The 25447-nt window shown below is 40.7% G+C and overlaps 1 protein-coding gene across 1 annotated transcript; it reads left to right on the forward strand.

Annotated features, from left to right (window-relative positions):
• Positions 1 to 6529: 6529 nt before the first annotated feature.
• On the forward strand, positions 6530 to 24497 carry cpt1ab (carnitine palmitoyltransferase 1Ab (liver)). Its single transcript, XM_070907959.1, has 19 exons — positions 6530 to 6601; positions 10452 to 10619; positions 11145 to 11287; positions 12394 to 12565; positions 12719 to 12820; positions 13694 to 13831; positions 13998 to 14075; positions 15350 to 15457; positions 16773 to 16857; positions 18475 to 18670; positions 18990 to 19178; positions 19284 to 19389; positions 19595 to 19711; positions 20305 to 20469; positions 21019 to 21150; positions 21241 to 21393; positions 22093 to 22206; positions 22515 to 22607; positions 22708 to 24497. The coding sequence occupies exons 2-19, from the start codon at positions 10479 to 10481 to the stop codon at positions 22789 to 22791; spliced, it is 2316 nt and encodes a 771-aa protein (XP_070764060.1). The 5' UTR covers positions 6530 to 6601; positions 10452 to 10478; the 3' UTR covers positions 22792 to 24497.
• Positions 24498 to 25447: the final 950 nt, after the last annotated feature.

Genomic DNA, 25447 nt, shown 5'->3' on the forward strand with positions numbered 1-25447 from the left:
AAAACCTCCACAAATCTTTCTGCAATACAAAACTCCTTTACTGCCGCAAGATGCAAATAGCCAGGTCATCAATAAGCTCACAACAACATGAGATCTGATACTCACTGTTTGTATACACACAGCACTGGTTTTTACAATGCCAAACTGATTAAATCATTCAAAATGATGGACACATAGAGGGCCAGAGTCAGCTGGTCTTGAGTCAAAAGTTAACAGAAATTATGCTAGGTTCAATGATGCGCTATCCACTGGTGATTTGGATTTCATAGTTTTCATGTTCAAATGATGTTCACAAGCACAGAAGCAGAGGATTATGGTACATGGAAGGGGATCAGCCTTACACTGGAAACTGGGAAACTGTCATTTCACCATGATTCAACAACACAAGGAGGTTAAGTATTTGCAGGAAAAACAAATCTTAAGTGGCATCTAAAAAAAGACACAAACTAGAGACAATTATAGAGGGGAAATTCCAAGATAGCCCAATATAGCCTTTATACAAATGCCAAAAGACAAACAGCTATTCGGGCTATTATCCCATAGAGCAATCACTCATCTCCTCAGTGGTGTGGAGTGACAATCTACAATCAACGAAGTGTGACCTCAATTTTTCAAACGAAAGAGTGTGGGGAATAGATTTGGCTAATTTATAGACAAAATAGCTCATGCAAATGTCGCACTGGCTTCTGGCTCACTCTACAGCCCAGATCCAATGAACCAACACATGGTATCATTATCACTTTGTGTGGCAAGCAGGGCTGCAATTAACAATTATTTTCATTATCAACTAATCTGTCATTTTATCGATGAATTGATTAATCAAAAAGATTCAATAAAAAACAATGCTTCTACTAGCTTGGCCATCATAACCACATGCTTAATGAAGAATATTCTGTGTATGACTATCCTATAGAAGGTATTAATAATTATTGTGGCAGTGTGAAGATCTCAGGTATTAGTTCAGATACATCATCCGAGTTCAAATCCACTGGCCGGCTTTGGTTTTTTTTGTGTAGTGTGGTGATTGCATGTTCTCCCCGGGGCTGAAAAGGTTTTAGACATGCAGGTTTAGTGAATGGGAAACTCAAAATAGCATGTAGGTGTGAATGTGAGTGTGACTGCGTTTGTTTCTGTATAGTAGTCCTGTGATAGACTGACAACCTATTCAGGCCGTACCCCTGCCTCTCGCCCAATGTGTGGTGGTGTACGCTCCAGGACCTTGTGAGTCACACAACAGGGGCTAAAGCCTGTCTGTCTTTTTGTGGTTGGCAAAAGGCTTCACTATTTGGTCCATTTTGTGACACTGGTGCGTTTGTAGGCCTTTGACGTCTGTCATAAAGCCGCCATTCAGGCAGATAAAAAGGCTATTGATGCCTCTTCAGTGAAATAATATTACCACAATATAATACAATGAAGGCTGCTGACTGAAGAGTTATAAGAGAACCATAGATGGACATTAAATTTGGTGTCAGAGTAAGACATTGAAATTCGTGGATAATATAACTATTAATTGAATTGAAATTATGTTTTTCATGTCAACTATACCTTATCATTTGCAATGCTGCTGCAATGCTTTCATCCTGGAAAGAAATATACATCACTGATTTTTGATGCCTCAAAGTCAGATCCGTAGTGATTTACAGTAGAAAAGTTACAAAGACTTAGTCACCAATTCTGAAGAAAAGGCTAAAGCTGCTGACTGAGGCCCATTCACAGGCATAAAAACAAAATAAGGGCTCACATACTCTGCCTCACACGTGGCTCACATCCTGTAGGCATCAGAGAGGGCAGTCAGATTATTGTTCAAGAGCACATTCAAGTGCCTGAAACCTTTCTACAAATAAAAGTTCAGTTTGCACCCATTTATCTAAGTCAAACAGTTCAGCTGGATTCAGCTTTTCAAAGATCAAACTTCTCCAGCAAAGCACAAAGTTACTCTGATCCAATGAGGAAATAAGCCTACCCTAACCCTTTTTTAAAATGCCCTTGTTGTAAATGGGCATCACAGTAAAACTGACAATTGGTCCACTCATTGGGACTTGATCTCTCAACATTTTGTTTACCATCTGAAAAGTTTCCTGGTTTGAACAGAAATTAGAAATCACACCATTTGACACCAGCAAGAACACAGAGCAGAGAGAGGGACACTGTGAAAGAGACAGAAATGCTGAGGGATGGGGGGCACTCACATGTTCTCACATCACACAAAAGTACACCAACAGTGCTGTCACCTTTCCGTTGTGTGGGGCTTCCTCCTCAAACCACAAGCACTATGTTACACAACGTGACACACACGCTAGAGGCTGAACATAGCAACAGTAAAGAAAATTCACAACGCTCTGAGTGTAGCTATGCTATGGGCTTGTGGACGCGTGCAAAAAAGAACTCATCGTTTTAAAAACTGTCTGTGGCCCGTAGACTTGTACTGAGATTATTAGATCTTGTGCATTCATAAGCACATGACTGCAAACATACACCAACTCATTCACAGAAACATCATATCCTTCAGCTACCATCACAAACAATGTTGTACACCAATTAATGCCAGTGCATATTTTAAATGTGAGGGGGGGGGGGGCTAGAGATAATGTGCACTCATCATTAGCAGCATTCACATGTGCTACATCACATGGAAAACAAAAACACAATGAGGAGGGCAAACAAAAAGTAAAACAATGACCACCAGACATCTGGCAGAGAGCTAAATCCTGCTGGAGATCTTTCACTCAAGACCGTCTATAACCTCCCCCACTCCATATATGAACAACTGAGACGCCCAGTTAACCTTCCAAAGGGGACCACGCATGGCATGACATGACATACAGACCAGTATCTGGCCTACTTCTGGACGCTGGAGCATCTGTGGTCTGTGTAGAGTGAAATCCTGCTTTCTCCAATGACAAGATCTATGTCTCCTTTTAGAATTAAATACACACAATGGTGTACAATCTGGATCACAAGAGTAGTTCCTGATACTGACACACATTGTCTCATAGCTGCTATGTATATATTAATTAAAATGCGGAACTGGATGTAACGGCTAAAAGAGATTGGCTTCACGCGCAGATAAACAGTAAACAGATGCTGTTTATTGTAGTGGATACCCAGAAAATTAAGGACAGAGAGGCGGATCCCATCGCAGGCACATTTGTCGCCATCCCAGCCAGGGTTTGTGTGCCATCCAACTGCTGGAAAGCCCGTGATGCAAAATCAGAAATTCCCCTAGAGGTGTCCTCACCACAGAGGGTTTGTCAGGCTAGCCATCGACTCTTACAGTAAACGGTATCTGATCCCAGAATGGAAGAACCAGCATTAAGCTTCATTTCTATAAATCACGTGTACAATTAGATGGGAGCACAATTGCGAGAAGCCGTTACAATTAGTAGGTACTGTCTATTTTATTGATTGGTAGTGGATTGGGCAAGTTGTAAAAACATAAAAAGGACCAGATAAAGGGATCCAGGCGACATGTCTTGTGCCACCCACATACTAGCGTTTCCAGCGCTAATAACTGTAAAGTGAGAGAAGAGTAAACAGTATAGTAGAGGCGCTAACGTTCAGTAGTAGCAAACCATCGTCGCTGCTTACCTTTTGGGGTGACTTCCCTTCTTCTTCTTCTTCTTCTTCTGCTGCTGCTGCTGCTGCTGCTGCTGCGCTGTACCTACAAGTAGAAACAAAATCCACTATTCTCATTCTCTCCCTCGCTGTCCAGGGGAGCCGTCACCTAAACGCTGTCACTGTGCTGAAGGCTTGTCCCCGACTGTCGACTAGCCTCGCTGAAATCGATGCTGCTGGTCAAACGGACTCACCCCCCTGCCCAGCTCCACGCGCCGCGAGCTGGCTGCAGCTGTCTGGCAGGCGGCACACCAGTGAAATTACGACGCACGCGCGCGAGCAGCGGCGGGAGGCGCGCCCGTCAACGAACAAAAGTTTGAGCATAGGTTCCTTGTTTGATGTGCAGGAACTGACCTGAAAGACGGTAAGTTATGATATTTATCAGGTGTGTGTGTGTTTTTTTTTTTAATGTGGTGCATCAATTCAAACAATGAGGGAAATCCACTTCCTCCTTTTAAGCTGTGGTTTTTGTAGCCGGTAACTGAAATCCCTCCAACTAACGCGATGAGTTAACTTAACGTTAGTTGACTGGTGTCAATGGTTAATGTGATGTTAACGCTGGCTTGTTGTAGCTTCATACATTCATGTTATTTAGCTATTCGGTAAACACTTAGAGAGGTTTTAACTTTAAAATAAATAGTTGCAGGCAAATTAATCGGCTGAATAAACTATTTGACAGAAAATGGTCATCTTGCGCCCTCTTTTGGATAAACACTAGACGTACAGGTGATACAGGGATGTTGCCTCGTGTTGTATCTAGGTCTAGTTAGATCTGTTTGACCTGTAACGTCTTAAAATAAAGCAAGGTTTACTTATGAACTTGTATCACAGCCAAAGCTTTAGCTGACACTCTTTGGGACCTCCATATAGGTTAACATATCCAGTATTTAACAAGCAAAAAGAAAAAAAACATCTTCAGGGCCAAATACACATGGCACCGGGGGTAAAAATGGCAGGGATGCTCTTTCATGTTGTGTTTTTTAATGGCTAAACACAGGCACCTGCGTACATTAGAGATCTGCTGCAGCCCTATATTACCAGCAGGTCTCTAAGGTCCTCTGATCAGGGTTTGTTGGTTGGTCTTCCATCTGGGTTTAAAACTAAAGGGAACTGTGACTTTTGAGGTGTAAACTTTGGAACTCTTTCCCTTTGGACTTAAGATCTGTGGACATTTTTAAAAAGCAGCTCTAGGCCCTTTTCTTCAGACTTGCTTTTGCGTGATTCTTTATTTTTATTTCTATTTTATGGTGTATTATGTTCATGTGTGTGTTGGGTGCTTTATTTATTTTGTAAATCTCTGCTCTTGAAAGGTACTATATAAATAAAGTTACTACTAGTGGTATCCTCTCCAAGTCATGCAGTTATTTTAGGGTGTAGCACAGAAGAAGAACAACCACAGCAGCTGTTATATTCTCTTATTGTTACGTGCATATGCTGTAAATAACAAACCGCAGAATACTGAGCAATTAATACAAAATCAAAATCTGTCTGCTGAAGGTTGTCTGTGAGGATTGGCCCATGATCTGCATCAGTGTGCAACAGCACCCCCCTGTGTCTGAATGTGCATCTAGTCTCATGTTGCTTTTTCCCCTGAACTGATTTTCCTTCTCTAACTATAGGCCTTGTCATGGAAGGCCTTTGACAAGTTTAAGTAGGAAAATGCAGAATGCATAAATAATTAAAATGAATGATGGCTGAATTCCATTTAGCTGCTTTGGTTTCAGGGTCCTGGTATTGTGCATGCTGGTTCACTGTCATACTATCATGGCTTACTGGGACACTTAGAATAGAGCGGAGCCATTGTTAATGTTATTAGTAACACCTGTGATTTTTATACTACAAAAAGTCCAAATGTCTGCTGTGACAAAGGCCTTTTTCCAGACTTTCTTGACAGATATTTTTCACAGCAGAGAGTTTGACTTGTCATGTCTGAAAGCCCAGGTGTAACATTAACAATGGCTACACTCATTTGGGTGTCCTTATATATGTGGTATAGCCATACCACTGAGTCAGCAGGAACAATACCAAAACCCTGAAACTGGGACACCTAAGTGGAATGCAGCCTTCATTAATGTTATTAATTAAACATGTGCTTTCCCTGCTGTCACATGTCAAAATGTCTGCTGTGAAAAAAGTCTATTGATGGATAAGCACTGTGAACCAGTAGCTGACACTGAGAATGCACAGCCACACAGGTTTTTCCAGGTTATTTGTGGTTGGGATTTTTGCTGAGGTCACCAAACTCATTATACTTCATAAGGGTGTAGGCTGTACCATCCTCAAAGGCGCAACAAAACAGAAGCCTCCAAAAAGAGGTCTGTGAAGCACAGTGAGTCACGCGGGTTGCGCTGGGCCACAATTCTTACCGACCACCGGCACTAGTGACTGTGAGTAAGTGGCCTGCACAAAGAGAGGAGGGATCTTAGAGGGAGCAAGAACCCTTCAAGTGAAGACCTTTGCTGACAGGAGGGGAAATAAACATCTGGCAACATCAGAGAAAGCACATGACTGTATACACCCTCCTCAGGCTAACAGTGGGAAGCCACAGGAGAAGGGGGAAGTAATTAATAACATTGAAGATGGCTGCATTTCACTTAGGTATGCCAGTTCCAGGGCCCTTGTATTGTACATGCTGGCTCACTGGAGTCGCTGGCTGGGATGCCACTTAAATATCATATCAACCTGGGCACGTTGAGGTCTGGGTGCACTGAAATGCTGGTGGTTTCTGTGATGTCATCGGCTCGTGTCTTTTCGTTTGGTACCTGCTGTCCTCACACAACCCTTGTTGTAGCGCAGGAGACCTCAGGGGGCGCTGTAACTACCAGGACGTGTTCAGTTTGCCACCGAAAGGGGCAGGCTGTGTGTACAAGTCTGTGCTCCCATTCATGCAGACGGTATAGCAGTCCCCGCCGACAGCCAAGCCAGGCCGTGTCACATCCTCGTCAACAGAGAAAGCTCTACTCTCTCAGACTGATAGAAAGAGTTGGTGAGTAATAATTCTCCTTTTTCAGTTCGTGTCTCAGCGTAGCGACTCTTTCTCTTCAGTTTTGGAAGCAGCTGTGAAAATATGGCTGCAGGGGAAACATCGACAAGCAAAACAAAACCCTCTGAAAGCTGTCGTTACCTCTGCGCAGTTAACGTTAAAGCCAGTTTGTTGCATTTCCGTGTCGGTACAGATCTTAGAGCCGTGCGGCGTTTACGTGACGCACGGCAGATTTTCTCACCTTCGCATTGACACAACCGGGCGGCTACTGTGCTGCTTTGGCCTGTAGCAGTCAGAAATTAAGTTTACAGGCTAATCTTGACTTGTGAAAATCGAAACTAATTCTCGAGCGAAGCGGTCTATCGCGCTCACATCCACGCTCTTGGGTTTTAACAACAAGTTGTGAAAATATGCGTGTTGAAGAGGCCTCTACTGAATAACTGCATTCAACATTTAACCTGTTATGACTTTGTATTGCTATCTTATGTTTAACGGTCCAGGTGGGGACGCCTCATAACATGAATGTAGGCAAAAGTCCAAGTAAAGGTCATTCATTGACATCCACCTGGCAGCTCTAATACAATACATATACAGCTCTATTATTTAGTAATAATACCCTATAGTATGTGTACCTGACAGCGGCTCATGTGTGAGAAAAGAGACATTTAGAAAAGGTAGATATGTGTGCAAATGTCACCTGCCAGTGAAGGTCAGTAAAAACTGGTTCGCCATGGTGTCCTTTTTGTAAGAGCATCATAAAAGTAGAGATAACATACTTTGTTTATTTATATGGGGCTGATTATTTTGATAAACAGAATATATTTGATTGGCACCCGGGGTTGCACACTAGTGACCCAATTTCTCATAGACCACGTGGGTAGGATACTTGATATAATACCAAAAAAAGTGTAATCCACATATACTTCGCGTGTTTGTCTGGAGTGAATTCGTGTCTGATGGCCTGTTTAGAAAAAGTCTTTATGAGGTGGATGATGTGGCGTTTGCGGTCAGAATAATAATGCAGATACGCTACGTTAAGTGCATTAAGACTGGGGGATAGTTGACATGATTAATTGACGTTAGACGCGTTTTGCATCTGCTTTAAAATATAGAAAATTGACAAACGCCGGCTATACTATATCCAAAAGAAACTATATGATTCCGGTGGCTTCATTGTAACCACAATGGGATATGCTTGCTGGCATATGAGGATTTGTGAGTACTATGTTGCCGGTTTTACCCGGTATCCAAGCGGCGCAGCGCTGCGACCTTTCCCCTAGTTTCTGCAGCACAGGGTGGATCATGTGATGTTGGAAAGTAGCTGGGGGAGGGGACTGGCTGCTGAAACACTGCTCTGTGGGTACTACGCCTTCCTAGGACTGAAAACGCAGAAACGACGTGTCCTGCTTTCAGAGTGCTGTTGTTGAATTAAATAAAAATGGACTCTGCAAAGAGAAAAGCATTGCTTTTCAGAAACAAAGTAGAGCTTTGTGGGAGAAACGTTGCTGTAGTCTCGTAGAAGCCAGTGTGAAGCCCTTGAAAACCTAATGCAGCAAAGCACTACCATGGGATGCCAAACATGAACATAACCATGAAAACATCATTTTTAATTAATCACTGTAATCAATGGTCAATGTTAGACTTATCCTATTGTTTTAGGCAGTTACTTTATAGGTATGCTCATGTGGCAATTGTATTTCCGACAGCAATTGAAGGCAACTGGAAACAGCAGGTCCCTCACAATGCCACAACTCAGTTTCATCATCCAGGTGGTGTTTGTAGTTCACACATACTGCTGTCTCCTATATCAGTGATGGTTAAATAAAGGCTTAACTAACATCATTTCAGATGAAGACCTGTTTTCTGGGCCTCTAAAACCATGAAAAATGCTGGTCATTTTATAGGTTTATAATCCCTTCCATATTCATTTATGAGAAAAAGCACCACTTACATTCAGGGTTACCATTTCATATCACATGTCACATCCCAAGAGGGATTTCTGATGAGAAAAAATCCATAAGAATTCATAAATCTTAAGATTTCTTAAAAAAGATGCCTAAAATTATTCTAACGTCTACAACTTGTCATAGGCTCATTCACATATTATCTAAAGTGGTGCCGTATATTTAATGGATTTGCTTTACTTGTGGGTAAGAAATAATTAAATCTGAGGTTTATTACAGATATAGCAAAAGACCTTCATACTGTTAACCATCTTGCCCCAGCTGCACAATCAGTTAATACAAAAAAATACCATTTAAATCGTAATATTAGTAGCCTTGATAGTAACCTAATTACAAAAGATATTACAGAAAAGAAATCTGCAGTCTGCAGTCCACTTATGACCAAAATATGAGCTTTAGACCAGACTCCCCTTTGATCAAGGTTATTTCCCAGAGCTCCCTTTATTGCGAATATTTTGTATCAAGAAGTCTTCCACCACTGAAGGTGGGGAATGATAGCAGCAACAATACAATAACAATAGACAAAAGAGATCCCACTAAGCTTTCCTTTATCTCCGCACTCTCTCCTCTTATCTCCCTTACCATACCAAATCAAAAATAATTAAATTCAAAGATTGCATCCTAACATTTTTTAAACATGTAAAAGGTTTACAATTTTAAAATAAAAGCTTCTAGGTTAGAGTATAATTGTTTGCCTTCTTGTTGTAGCCTCAATGGAAAAGATGCCCCACTTGCCTAACCAGCTAAGATGGGTAACAGCAGTGCAACACAGTCACCTCCCAGTGCATCTCCTTTGGCGTCAGTTTACAGGAACCAGTTTAAATACAACACTAAACAAACTGAATACAAAAACATGCACATCAAGCTGATTTTTCCTAAAAAAGGATATGTAGCTTTTGTAATAATTAAAATGCTAATAGTTAATAAGCATTCTTAATGCAGGAAAAGGGCAGAATGCACCCTAAAGTTTCAGTGCTGCCTCACATGAGAGTTTTTTTTAGAAAGGACAGCAGATAGCTCTCTGAGACATAGTCAAAGGACTGTGTGCTTGACTGGTCTTCACACAAAAAAACAACTCAGTTCTGAGACAGAATCAAAACCAAGTAAAGTTACAAGCAAGACCAAGATGATACAGAGGCCATCAAAAATTGGGTCAGTGCTGGGCTACAGTAACTAAGAAAGGGGACTCAAAGCTACAGTCATGGAGACATGAAGAGGGAAATGTCCATTATAGTAACTTAAAACAGCTCCTCATCTTGCACAAATGTTTTCACATTTTAGCGCCGTATCAATTTTGCCTCTAAACCATTAGATACTGTGCCTCTGAGTATGCATGCAGTTATCTGCCTTACTCAGTGTTAACTCTATGTCAGTGTTGTTTTCAAATACAATAAGATTAATTTCCCACTCAGTGGCTGTTTCCCTACAAAATGCATGAACTGGTTTTCAACAGCAGAAACACATTTCCTTCAAAATGTTATCTTATTAAATCTTAGAAATGATGAAACCTGCACCGTTGTTGAGGAATAAGGACTACTGATTTCAAGGAACTGTGACAGGAGCTGGTCAATATGAAAGTTTGTTTTGATATTTGTTTGGCAACAATTATTTACAGCCTCATCCAGATATCAGGATATAGTGATTGTAAATCGTTGTTGTGCTCTGATCATTCTGGAAGTCAGTATCCATGTTAACCTAACTTTGTGAGGAATTTAGCAGATGGTAATGTCGTCCACATTAACATAAAGTGAGACAAGATTGTAGGAACAAGAATTAAGATATGCGTGGGTCAATGTTACAATGCTACATCTTCCATGTACCTTTTTATGTTTAATATAAATGCTCTTGAAACTTCTAAATTTAGTGTCTTGCACTTTGCTTACCCTCAGTGACCCTACAGTACAGTAGTAGCCACCATGGCAGAAGCTCACCAGGCGGTGGCCTTCCAGTTCACCGTCACCCCTGATGGCATCGACCTACAGCTGTGCCATGAGGCTCTACGCCAGATCTACCTCTCTGGCCTCCACTCCTGGAAGAAAAGGTTCATTCGCTTCAAGGTGAGAGGTGTTTAGAAATATGGGAGAGCGAAGTCCGGAGTGTTTTCTGTGGGGGAATTTTTGATGAGCTTTGACTAAGTTGCTATTACTCTGTTTGTTGCCTACTATTAATAAAACAGTTTCTGGTCATTTCTCAGTAACTATTCCGTTAATAAACAGTATTGTAAGGGCCCCAGTAATGCTGTGTTTTTATTTATTGATTGCTGGAAGGTCACACACTTCCACACAAACAGCTAACAGTGACAGTAACCTTCCTGTCTGTTCTTTGTGTCCTAGCCTTTGGCCTAGTTGTCTGTTTACAGTCATAGTCATAGTGAGTCATTCAAATCCAAACACTTGCTAGTTTTTTTCACACTTAGCTCTTTTGTATAGATGTTTGTAATTAATGATATCTCTCATATGTCATAAATCTAAAACACTATGTTAGGAAATAAATTATTTTATAAACTATGTCCTTTATAGAGGCTGTGCACTCTGTGATCCTGATGGCCTTTGTAACCCTCTTTTTGGTTTACCTTTCCACAGAATGGGGTAATGACTGGTGTGTACCCTGGCAGCCCTGGTGGGTTCATGGTGGTGGTTGTGTCCTACATGTCCTACAATAAATATAATCAGCTGGATCCCTCTCTGGGGTTGATTGCCAAGCTGGGCCAACACATACCCATCAGGTAAGACCACTGATATGAGGTGCTGTCTAGGACATGGTGGGTTTTTTTCTATAAACAGACTGAGAAAGCTAAAAACCGTCCATTATTGGCTGAGGTCCTGTAGTAGAAGTTTGGCTAGAAAGGATAATAGACATGAAAGACATCTGCATTGCGATGGTGGTAGAATGCGTATGACTCTGTGTCATCAAGCGTTTACTACTTTAATGCAGTTATGCACATGCCTCAGGTATTTACGAGAAAACACGTAGGCCTGGGCCTGTTGTCTCCAGTACCTCCTTCAGTGGCAGTTCTAGGTGTAGTTAAAGGGTTTTATAAAGTGGTTGATTTAATCTTTGTCAATCTGATTCTGACATCACATTATGTTCCAACTGTTTACAACACCTCATCTACATGTTTGCTAACAATGTTGATCATGTTTAGTGATATTATGCAAACACTTCCAATGCCTCTCCTATCAACAATTCTGGGGATTTTTTTATGACAGTGTCGTTAAGGTTATTAGCCCCCAGAGCTGTATAAAATATTTCACTGTACAAGTACATATTTTGTCTAAGGTTAGAGCACCTGGTGTTAAGCTGTTTCAAACACTGTGAATTTGCAGAAAAGCCACACCACTTCTTAAATTTACAAAATATATCATCAGTCATACTGATTAAACTGTATGACTGATGTCATAGTGTGTGTGTGTGTGTTTTTAATACTGTCAAGATAAATTATTTATGAGACTTGATATAATGGGACGTTGTTGACTTTGGACTGGGCCAGGTCTGGCAGTTGCTATATGACATTAATTGTCTTTCCATTGTGTTGTTGTAGTGCACTCTTTTAGATTCCTCAATTGGTCAAGTTTGAAAATGAAATGGCCTGTGTTATTACCTTCAACACCATCATCTCGTTGTTCATTTTTTTTCGTTCAGTCAGAATACAAATTCACTACATATCATATAATGTTTACTTTTCCCATCAAATATAATTTCCCATACTTTTGAGTCCACTGTACAGTTTAATAAGAAAGTGTTCATTTGCTACTGTTATATTGACCCCCTCTGTGTCTTGTCCTGGTCTTCCCTCCCATTGTCTTCTTCTCTCTCCGTCTTTGTCCACAGTCGATATATGTCCACAGACAGCCAGAGGATAGTTGGAGGAGTTCTGGTGGGCACGGGCCTGTGGGTCACCATAATCATGATTATGAGGAATGTCCTAAAGTGCCTGTTGTCGTGGCATGGCTGGATGCATGCACGCCATGGCTCTGTGTCCTGGTCTACTCGTCTGTGGATGGTGAGGCAATGAATGTAGTTTAGTTAAGCTTAACCCACTGGTTAGGTATTTGCACTTTGCCTCGACCCCTGCAGGTTTCTAAGCGAAACAAAGAGTGTAACTTTGAATTTCCTTTGCCCTCTCTCCTCTCCCTTATCTGCTCTGCTTGTCCAGTTGTTAGTGAAGGTGTTCTCTGGCAGGAAGCCAATGCTCTACAGTTTCCAGAACTCCCTGCCACGGCTACCCGTTCCCTCTGTCAAGGACACCTGCAGAAGGGTAATTTCCATGTAATTTCCTGTCTGAACCGTCTCTTTCTACACATTCCCGATTGTTTATAATGGTCCCAGCAATGGGACTGAAACCAAAGGTTGCATTTTTAAGGAAATTATTGAAGGCTTGAAATTCAAAGTTTTCTTTGAATAACCAAATGAGATGAAAGCTATTTAATACCATTGAATTGCATGTAAATCCTTATCCATGCAACATAGTCATGGGCTCTATTTGTACAGTGAGCATGTACTTGCTTTAAGCAAAGAAATAACTTCTAAGCAACTTCACAATATCCTTTGTCACATCTAGATTTCAGGAAGACTCTGAAAGGAAATTTGAATTTTCAAATCTGTCCCTTTGATTATACAGTGCAAATAAAAAGCAGTGTGAGTTTTTATTTGTGTCACCTCACACATTTCCCCAGGTCATCTTTTTTGTTCCTAGACTGTTGCCTAAAGCCTGATTTACACTTCTGCGTCGGTGTATAGCGGCATAGCCGCGTTACCTACCCTGTGGCAACATTTATTCTACATTTATTAGCTCCAACTCAAACATGATCCTCTCAGTTTCAGTCGCCATTGTTTATTGTACATGAAGAAACCAGAGGAAACTCCAGAAATTGCAGAGCGATGCAGACACGGCAGCGGAAAAGGATAAATGCTCACAACAGTGTAACCTACATGTAGTGTTTGCATAAATTCAACACAGAAATATAAATCAGCCTTAAGGCTGAGCTGCTAAAAAAACTTCCTGCCTGTCATTATCTGTCAGGGGAGAAAGAATGGATGGCTAGTTTTTCTGGCCTACCTGCTCTCTCCTTGTTTAAAACTGATGATGCTTTGCTTCACTCTTAATGACTATGCATTTCTGTGTTGATAGTACCTGGAGTCAGTGCGCCCACTGATGGATGATGAGCAGTATGAACGGATGGAGGGCTTGACTAAAGACTTTGAAAAGAACCTGGGACCCAGACTGCAGTGGTACCTCAAACTCAAGTCCTGGTGGGCCTCCAACTATGTGAGTTTGAAAGAATTCCTCTCCCTTTCTCTCCTCTCCGCTCTTTTGTCACAGCTTTGGACACTGTCCCAAGTCTTGAATCGGCTTCAAACTGTCAAGAAAAGCAGTGTGTCTAATAACATCACCCTCTGTTCCTTTCTCCCCTCCTTTTCTGTGTGTTGCGCAGGTCAGTGACTGGTGGGAGGAGTACATTTACCTCAGAGGCCGTGGGCCCATCATGGTCAACAGCAACTATTATGCCATGGTGAGACGTCTCTACCTTTGTTTGAAAACAATGGCTCAGCCTTTTGTTTAAAGATTAAGCAGTAAGCTTCTCCATGTAGGTTGTGATTGATTCTCTGAAGGTGTGTGTTTGGTGTTTATTGTTATTAGACTATTGTATGACTAAAACACAGCTTTGAAAAGTGGAGAGTTAAATACAAAGGTTATTTCCTCTTTGATTATTAACTGTTAATGTATAATCTTAAAATAATGTGTCACTAAAGCTGTGGAATGACCTGTGTCACCTCCAGGCACACCAACTGAGATCGGTTTGATATACGTCACTGTAAAGGACATATAGTAACATGAGCTTTGTGGCACACGTCTTAAACTAAATTGTGAATCATAGCCATACATACTGAAAAGAATTGTATCTGTAACAAAAAGTTCTTGGTCTGAAAACTTTGATTTGGCTGAATATTGTTTTGCATTTATTTAGTAATAGACAGATTTGAGAGATTTGATAAACAAATCAAAATTAGCCATTGGATACAAGTATTTTTAAGGTGTACCTCTAGTCTAATCTTGAGTGTGATAGCTGTGCACAGTTGGGTAGCAAATATTTTTCTATGTAAGGTAAGGAAACACGTCCCATTCGTCCGTGTGTAGAAGTATACTTTATGACTGTGTCTCAGGGGAACTCATTACAGTGTTCCAGTCTTGGGATTTTCAGCATCTTGGCTGGGAAAGCTACAGCCACTGTATTACAATGTGTCTGTACTTAGTGGGCAGTTTGATTGCTCCAAATCTGTATCAGATTTGTGACGATGGACCCAGTGAACTCAACAGGATAATTATCCACCGCTGAGGGCCTATAAGAGGGACTCTGGCACAAACTCACAGCTCCCTCTGTGTGTTTCTGCCTGAATGAGTGAGACAGTAGACTGGACCGTCCCTGCAGCTGGGCAGGCATGACTCACTGCTCCTAGAGACACAGCACTGTGGATCTGTTTTGTCTGTGTGCAGTTATCAAATAGATCGAAATGTCCGTTTTGCAGCACAAAAATAGACAAAAAATAGACAAAACTCATGCTCCACCAGGTGCGCTAACCTCGCATGCTTTAAACAACAGGTCATGCTAGCTACTGTATGTGTACATATAGTCCTTGACCAAAGTAACAACGAAGAATTTATGGTTGGATCACACAGTGATATTGTTTAAATCACGTCTTATGCCCTTTTGTTTTTCAGGACAGTGTGATGCGTTGGATTAAATGTGACTGATTATTGACTTATAATTACTCTCCTTTTCCACAGGATTTCCTGTATGTGTTCCCTACCTCCATCCAGGCTGCCAGGGCAGGTAATGCCATCCATGCTATCATGCTCTACAGGAGAAAACTGGACAGAGCCCAGATCAAACCAGTGAGTATAGAGCTCCTCTGTCTCCCTGTTTCACTCCTGTATTGATTTTGTTGAACTTGGCTTGATATAAACTACATTAGTACATATGTGACCTTATCAATCATATGTAAATGTTTAACTTGCTCATTTATGATTTATTGATTAATAGCTGTTATCTCAGCGAGTTTGTCTTTTAAGTTTACAATGAAAGCTAAGCTGCTTATCTTTCACAACACTTTCTTGAGTACACTGAAGTAAGTTTGTTATCCACAATCTTACCAATGATAATGTAGATACTTGATATTGTACTCAGCTCACTGTGTCTAACTCTGACTTTGGAATGAGCCATGCGCTGTGCTTCTTGCTTGTTTTGATGGAAGTACAGCTGTGATTACCTGCAAAGCAAGATCACAAGCATTTTCTGAAGGCTTAGCGAATGAGGCTTATTGAATGCTGGTGATTTTACTGACACACATTTAATGTCATGTTTTCCCGCTCCTCTGTCAGTCCTTTTCCTTTACCAACCTGCATGATGCTTAAGTGCAAATTCTTTATACATTTGCCCACTCCTGACACACACACTACAACATGTTGCATCAACACACATTGATCTTGCGGAAAGACTGATTGTATGTATTTATACAAACACCAATGCATGAGCTCACTCTGTTACACACTCACATTCGGTTGTCTCTGTTTTACTGTTTTGTCCCTTTGCTGTGTCGGACGCTGCGTTAGATATACTTGCTGGCAAACAAGGTTCCTCTGTGTTCGGCTCAGTGGGAGCGGATGTTTAACACCACCCGCGTCCCTGGTTTGGAGACAGGTAAGAGGAGGGCACATCTCCGCTGTGCCCTCTGACCCCCAACCCTGTGCCCCTAGCTATTGTCATGGCAACAGCCATTGGAAACCCTGACTCCTAGACTCAATCTCAACAGCACAGCCCTGAAACAATCCTACGTCTCATTGGCTTTTGTTAGTTTGATTTTAGGCATCTATTTGGGAGATATACATTTCATTAAGTGATTTGTTAAGTGTAAATATATAAAAGTATCTACATTATAGTACAAATCCTACTGCAAATATCAGGGCTTTGCTGGTGGCATTGAGATGGCAGACCACTGGTTTCTGGACCCTGCCCATGTCTCCTTCCCTAGCAGCCTTCTGAGGCCTCTTCTGCTCCTTAAATCTATCTATCATACCAATCCGCATCGCTCCCTGTCCACTTCATCCATGCTCCTGTCCCTGTAAGTGTGTGTCTGCTGCCACTCTCTGGGGATTTTAGTGAATTAGTTTGTCATCTCTATGTGTTTGACTCTCCCCTTTTGCATTTCAGCTCATGCTCCTACACACTATTCCCATGTGCTCAGCCCAATACGAGTATATGTTCAACACCAGTCGTGTCCCAGGTGTAGACACAGGTAGAGTCTTTAGCAGTGCCGCCTCCTCCACACTACTCCTACTATACTTCTCCTTGGGACATTTGTCCATCTGTTTGAATTAGAAATAATCTGACCTCCATAATTTAATAATGCATGTGTGCTGGTCTGTGCACATTCAAGGACTAATTTGCATGTGACTCAAATCTAGTGTTTGAGTTTGAGAAGGCAAAACAGTGATAGTGTTATGTAAGACATGGAAAAAACGTGTTACACTGGCCTGAATACATAAAAATACATGAATTCATATATATTTCTTTAGGAATTTATGGGTGTTATTTCACATATAGTTCATTATGGGTTCCATGGAGTTTTAAAGATAATAAAATACTGTTATCACTTTAACTACTGGGTGGTGCTTATGGGCATGCGTTATCTAAAATTAATAAATGACAGAGGGAAGGAAGCCACTCTGCTGTAGAAATGTCATGATATGCTTAAAGCAACTTAAACAACAACTTTTGGATTAAGTGCTGTTCAGTAGTAGTAGTAACTAATATGATATGAAACATGCATGGTCAGTGTGTAAATGACCTCTAATGCATGATGTAACACTCAGTCCTATAACCAAGACGAGGACCTTGAGCTGTAAGTTCATCTAAATGTATCACAAAATGTGTACATTCATGAGACATTAGATGCTTGGGGGGGCCCTGACAGACTGCTTTTATCTACCTGGCCGTAGAGGACAGAAGTTAATTCTGACTCATTTTAATTGAAGTGTATAAGAAAAGTAGTAAGATTCAAACTACTTTTGAATTGAATATAGGCTCAGTGATACTTTTACAGATTTGAATAAAGAAGGAAGTTACTGATTCTAGTAATGCATGGGGCGTCAGTATTGTATTGTAAAGTGTTAAATAGTATTTAAATAATGGACTCTCAGTGGTCGGTCCCCATATTCATAGTCACATTGCTGGAGATGTCGGAACACAGTAGGCGAAGTATTACCCGGATGTGAGGTTGTTGTTCTTGGGGTTATTCCTAGTAAGTATCCTCTCCTTTGTCTTGACTGTAACAAAGGCAGTTCTTGTTTGAACACTGCAAGCATCACCAAAACAATATCAAAACTTTGGAAATTATGTTTTTGAATTGGTTTCTCTTGGTCGTGCACAGTGCTGTTCAAACAAACATTGCCTCAATTCATTGTATTCCAAACCACTGCCCTGTTCCCAAATTACTTTCCCTTTTCATCTCACTTCCTACACTTCCCATTTCAAGCTGCTTTAGTTTTTGAACTGGGTAGTCCCTCCCATCATATAGTATCACTTTGAATTCAGTAGTTTTTTGCCCTTCAAATGAATAGAAGAAGGATGTTCACAAAAATAAAAGAGCCAGCGCTGGATGTCGTGGATATCACATAATTTCACCACTGGGACTTAAGAACTGGTTACTAACACATTCCCAGAAGTGAAATGCTGTGACATCCAGACTCCATTCGACCCGCTGCCTTCTTTTTCACTTTATTTGAAATACAGATTGTACATGGATCTCTGTGCAGCTTAAAATTTAAACGGTAAACAAACACATACATCTACTCTACCTGACACCTTCCCCAATACTCCTCCAATTGTCGTCTTTTTGATCCCTCTCTCCCAGATACCCTTCAGCACGTGAACGAGAGCAAACACATAGCTGTGTACCATAAGGGCCGGTTCTTCAAGGTGTGGATGTTTTATGACGGGCGGCTGCTGTTGCCACGAGAGATAGAGCAGCAGATGGAGAGGATCTTGGCCGACAAGTCTGAGCCCTTGCCAGAAGAGGAGAAACTAGCCTCACTTACTGCAGGGGACAGGTGGGTGGCAATACAGAGCGAGATGCAGCCACCAAATCTATATTATGTATTGTAGCATGACAGGAAGTAAAATACTGTAGATATACATTTATTGCAATGTCCCAAGGTTGATGAGTGAGGTAATAATTTTAAGAGAGTTAGAACTGGCTAATGCCCAACTGATATCAATATTAAAGAATAAAAAAAATCACGTTCAGCTTTTAAAAATAAAGATTTTCAAATTTTCACTAGGATTACTTAAATTTGATACTAAAGAATTGTTCCCAAGATGAGCGGTACATTATGCTGTTGAAAAATAAACATGGTGAATATTCTGCAGGACCCCGTGGGCCAAGGCTCGTGAAACCTACTTCAGCCGTGGAAAGAATAAGCAATCTCTGGATGTTATTGAGAAGGCAGCCTTCTTTGTAACCCTTGATGACACTGAGCAGCGCTATGATGCAAACAACCCAGTCAAGTCTCTGGACAGCTACGCCAAGTCCCTGCTCCATGGGAAGTGCCACGACAGGTGGGAAGATAAACTTTATATACTTAGTTTCAGGTTATTAAAGAGTTCGCTGCTCAAGTTCATTTATAAATAAACTGAAGGTGTTTATTCTTTGTTTTCATTCAGGTGGTTTGATAAATCCTTTAACCTGATAGTTTTCAAGAATGGCACCATGGGACTGAACGCAGAGCATTCCTGGGCAGATGCTCCAATCATCGGCCACCTGTGGGAGGTACGTCAATGTAGTTTTTATCTAATGAATTTTTGCATTAAGCCAGTTTTTAAAGGAAAACAACAAGGAATAAATGTAACTAGTTCAACAATCTGAACTAACACAATGGAATGGAAAACAATGTTTTTATGTTCTGATTGGCATCAAAGCTTTTAAGACAGAAATGTGTCAGTTAGTCATGTTAAAACCTGACTTTGCATTGCAGCATGTACTTTCCATGGACCCTGTGAAACTCGGATATACTGAGGATGGTCACTGCTGTGGAGAGCCCCACCCCAACCTGCCAGGTCCTCAGAGGCTGCACTTTGACATCCCTGCTGAGGTAAGGGCCGGGCTGTTCTCAAAGAGAACTAGTTCCTACAATGTGTTGTCAGACCACGTTAGAAGGCAAAAGTGCTTGAAGCTGTTTCAAATGGCCCCTCTGAGGGTGGGCAGAAAAGCCAGCCAGTATAAAGAGGGGGAGACATGATAATCATTGGAAGACATTCATAGTGTTGCATTCGTTTGTACACATGAAAAGTGACAGAAATAGTAAATAATGAGCTGTTTGACTATCTGACCAACATCTCTGATGAAGCATACTGGCAGTTTATCACTGCTGGAATGTCTCATCCACTGTGAGATGAGATATTCATTGGCCTTGGCTTCCCTCTGCTGGTAGCTTGAACTATGTGCACCAGTGTTAATATTTTATTACTTACATTCAAAGACACAGAAAGGGCTGTTGGGTGTTATATATTTGAAATTGAATATGTGACAGTACAATAGCTGGTGTTAGTCTAGAAAGAAGTACCAATGTCACATTTTATTAATGTGAGCTTTCTTAATAAAAATACTGTTTTATAAATATTTTGTCAGCCATGCCATGCTGCAACTGCTCTGTCTAACATACTCTGTCTCTATCACCTCCTCCAGTGCCAGGAGGTCATCCAGAGCTCCCTGACAGTAGCCAGGGCTCTGGCCGATGATGTGGACTCTCATATTTTCCCCTTCAATGACTTTGGCAAGGGTCTGATTAAGAAGTGCCGCACCAGTCCTGATGCCTTCATCCAGATCGCCCTACAGCTGGCCCATTACAGGGTAAGTACATACATCTCCCTGCTTTATATCTTAATAACACTTGTATGCATTTATTTATTCGTCACTTTGTGGCCTTTGAATGTTATGCTTATGATTATAATAACTGATACAGTCCAGTTAAATTCCAGCAGAGGGCAGTCACAACCTGCCAGCCAACATATCATTGAAGACTGTCAAACATTGTCAATGAATTATTTGATCAAAACATTGTTCAGCTTTAGTTTGAGGCTTTATTTTCCTGTTGTTTTGCAGTTTATTTATTAGTAGAAAACACAGCACAAACGCGTATAAACGGGGCAATAATAGAACATCTCGCTGTTAAATTTAGCTTGTTGCATTTAGCTTCAGATCATTCATTTATGTAGCAGTTTATGTATTGCAGTTTAGATACGGTACTTCCTGTGTAAATCCTTTCTAAGTGTAAATGTAAGCTGACATTTTTTTGTAATTATCAATATGTTAAAACTCTACTGTTAACTCATTAACTGTTTGTAAAACAATTTCCCGTGGTTTCTCTTTTAAATGACGACCCGTGCCGTCTCTCAATAGGACAAAGGAAAGTTCTGCCTGACATACGAAGCCTCCATGACGCGTTTGTTCCGTGAGGGCCGAACAGAAACTGTGCGCTCCTGCACCATGGAGACTTGTGCCTTTGTTCGTTCCATGATCAGAGATGAGACGGTAAGGCTAAACGGCAGCAACACGCCACGCCTGTGATTACAGTGCTACTGTCAGTCACCGATTGTTAATCCAATTTTCCTGTCCATTCAGAGAGAAGAGCGTCTCAAGTTGCTCAAACTGGCAGCAGAGAAGCACCAAAACATGTACCGCCTGGCAATGACAGGAGACGGCATCGATCGCCACCTTTTCTGTCTCTATGTGGTTTCCAAATACCTCGGAGAAGACTCACCCTTCCTCAAGGAGGTACGAGGTGTTGTTGCAAGTAGTGAGATTTCTGCTCTATAAGTTGTTATAATGGTTCTTGTAAATTGACCCCCGCAATGGGATATTGTCCATGTGAATCTATACATATACAAACAAAGTGGCTATGGTCCGAGTGCAGCTGCTCACTTCTTCATACAATGAAGTGGTCACCTGTTAAACGTTGACCTGACAATTTTGCACTTAAAATGATGGTTTCCAAAGTCTAGGCTGAAGGGGCCTTTTTAAAACAAATCAATAGGAGTTTCTCAGATTTAGTTTGGACTAGTTGTAAATTAAGGCTTGTCTTGAATTTACCAAAGGAAGATTATTGGAGGACGGGGTATGTGGTTGAAATGAATCTTGTTCAGGACTCCATAAGTGAAGAAATAACTAATTAAAACCAGGATCAACTATTCTAGATTAAGCTGGCTCATAAAGTTTACAGGTGCACATGTAAAGCAGTCGCATCATTTAACTCAAAGATTGAAAAAGCATATTTCTTCACCTTCTACTTACATGGTATATGTATATGTACAAGTATATGTTACTTGGTATATTTAAATCCATCACTGTGTCACTTCTCTCCTTCCCTCTAAAACCTTCAGCTGAGTATCTATTAATGAAAAAATGCATCTACATCCGGCTAGAAAAAAATGAAGATCACCAGTGAATTAAATGTATTTTTACTTTTATGTGTAGGTCCTGTCTGAGCCGTGGAGGCTGTCCACCAGTCAGACCCCTCTGCAGCAGCTTGAGCTGTTTGATCTGGTCAGACACCCAGAGTATGTGTCCTCCGGAGGTGGATTTGGTCCGGTAAGTTATCCATCAGTTTTGACATTTTTTATTTTTCATATTCAAAGACAGAGTGATGTGTTCCTGCAACTGAAAGTCATTCAATTTGTGTCCATCACTCCTAAATATTAGTTTCCTCTTGAGTAAGGGATAGCATGTCACACATGTCTTTGTCCACCTTTTTTTATGTACATCAGTCATTCAGGAATAAAAAGTCTGGATGTACATGTCAGAAATTCTCACTTTCCTGAAAAATATAGTTTGAAAACATTGCGACTGTTCTTAAGGTTTAACTTGCATCGTTTTTGCTTTCCTCTTGTGTCCTGAAGGTGGCTGATGATGGTTACGGTGTCTCCTACATCATTGTTGGTGAGAACCTCATCAACTTCCACATCTCCAGCAAACACTCAAGCCCAGAAACCGTAAGTTCACTAGTTTTCCATTTTTACAGACTATTTAGATTCTTCTTTGTCCTTTACGTAATGAAGAGAAAAAAGAATACATTTTTTTATTTTATTTCAGGACTCTCACCGTTTTGGCGCCAACATCAGACAGGCCATGCTGGACATACTGGATCTCTTCCAGCTCGACAAGAAAACCAAGTGATTGTCCTCTCCGTGGGTGGAATAAACATAAGAAGTTGTCATTAGCAAAAGATATATTCTTCCTGAAGCTTGTACAGAATCAAATGTTGGATTTTGGGTTATTTTTAAGTTAATTGACGTTGCAGAAATAAGGATGATTAAGGGGGATTTGGAAACTTCACTATCAATATGTGTGTGAGGCGTTTATGTATACTGTATGTATAGGCAAGGTGAGATTCTGGTGGTATTGGGTACAGGTAGTGCACAGATCAAAGTTTGTATTCACAGGACTGTACGCACTGGTGCCTTAGTGACCCACTAATGTAAAGAGAGCAGAAAGGGAGGAGAAAATAGCACAGCTGTAGTCTGAGATCAAGTCTGTATTACCAGAGTAGGAGACCTTTCAGCTAAAGGATTGTTCAGTAGCATCATCCAATATCACGTTTTAAGTCGAGAGATGGTGCAATACTTTTACTACTTTTTGTCCCAATTTTGAAAATCCAATGAATTCTTTTTGGTTTTTAGGTTCAATTGCAGCACCTGAGGCTTGTATAACAAACTTGATGTGAAATATCCAACAAATTGCATGTTGCCTGGTGTCCATTAATTTCACATGGCTCAGTTTAAATACTGAGTCTGATTTGCCAGGCTTGAACAGTTGTATCCAGTAATCTTAAAAAAAACAGTTTCCCTATACCTACAAGAATTATAAATATTCAGCTTTGATCTCCGTGTGATTCTGGATACCAACACAGGAGGCGGGGAGCTGTTGCTACTGTCTAATCAATGCATCTCCATCGCCTTTCTGACTCAAGTGCACAGACAGTGTGTTTGTTCTTTTTAGCTGCCATAATTTTATGATGTTGCGACGAAGGCAGATCATGTTGGTGTGTGCGTGTGTTTGTTGTTTTCATACTCAGGTTTTACTAACTTGGCCTAGTATTGTAGGGTGCTGTCTGCAGCACTGCAAGATTAGTACTTATGTTGGCGTGTACATGTGCAACCGTAGAAGAATCTGAGATGCAGTAAGTGAAGGATTGGCCGGACGGGGTGTGTGTCTGCGGTGAATCTCACTTGCACAAAGGTGTTGAATTTGACTGGCCAACAGTGACTTTTTTTCTGTTTCTTGTGTTTAAAAAAGGTGTGAGTTCACTGTACTTTAACTCCCTTGTGCACTCCATGACTGGCCCTTTAGTTCAAACTAACCAGTTCCTCACTATCTTGGTAGCCTTTTTTCAAATCAAGATGAATTGTAAACTTTTATGAGCAAACTGTCAAGTTGTCAGTTACAGCATAGTGGTGTTGCAGCTTAGCATAGAGCAGGGCGGTCATGCGTAGGAATGCATTTCTATTATTATGTATATGTTGTCGGTTCATCATATTATTTATTTTTTCCATGTTTTAACCTGTTTATTCACAAAACAAACATGCATATTTACCAGCTGAATGCGGCGAATCATAAGCACTAAGTTAAAGCTTTGCTGACTTCAGAGGTTAAATGGACAAAATGCTTCCTTTTTTTTTTGACATGACAGTTTTGTTATCACAGACTTTGCCAGTATGTTGTAGTTGTATGACTTTTTATCTCAGTAGACCTCATGTTTACACTGCTGCATGGTTTTTGAAGATGAAGCTGTATGTTTTCCTTTTAATTTAAAGATGTGTAAAAAGACAAGCAGCTGATATACCAAAACAAGTTTTAACAATAAAGTGAATGTCAGACAGCTGTATCACCTGAGTATGTCATCTCTTACTTACAATCTTTTCTTTTTATCCTTCTTTTCATAACTTTGGGAAGAAAAGCACTGTGTTTGCCACGGATGATGTAAACACCAAGACAATCATGTTTTATTCAAAGTGATAAGTCGATTAATAGATTAGCTGATTGACATAAACAGTTCTGATAATTGATTAATCTTTTTTTTTTTTCAAGCAAAAATGCCAATATTTCTCTATTTTTTGATTTTCACATGTGAAGAAGTGCTGGTTTTCAGAATATCTGGGTTTTAGTTTTTTAAAAGACTTAATGAATGATGAAAACAAAAAATTGTCTACAGCCATGCTGTGCTAATGTCAACATGCTTACATGCTCACAATGACTGCTAATGCTGATATTTAGCTGGTATCATGTTTACCATGTTCACCATCTTAGTTTAGCCAAATGTCATGGTAATCCATCCTATAGTTGTTGAGACATTTCACTAAAAAACAAAAATATTTTACTTTTACTTTGTGGTGGCACTAGAGGGAAAAGTCAGGGAATCACCAAAGTCATTGGGAGTCGCCACTTGGGACCCAGGTGGTATTATGACCCATGTTCATTAGCTCGGTGAATATAACCATCTCCTTCCCTGAGGCTTTAGGCAAGAAATTTTAAATGGCCCCCATCAAGCACAAAGGTCATGTGCTTTGCACCATGATGACGGTTTAGCCCTTGTTTATTCCAGATGCTCAACCATCATTTGCATCAGAGGGTTGGCTCATGGTGATGGCCATGTTTATCAGTTTCTCTTAGTTCTGACAATTTGTTAACCTCCTGAAACCAGTCTGGTGTGAAAATTAGATCTTTCCTTCGTTAGCTCAGTGTTTAGCTACTTAATCAAAGGGAAGCTGTAGCCTTCCATCTGGCCAGGTGGTTGAGCTCAAGTGGACGGCACAGAGGAGCCAGTTCCGTCTCT

Source organism: Enoplosus armatus, chromosome 6 (genome assembly GCF_043641665.1).
Source record: "Enoplosus armatus isolate fEnoArm2 chromosome 6, fEnoArm2.hap1, whole genome shotgun sequence".
In the NCBI taxonomy this organism is placed as follows: Eukaryota; Metazoa; Chordata; class Actinopteri; order Centrarchiformes; family Enoplosidae; genus Enoplosus; species Enoplosus armatus.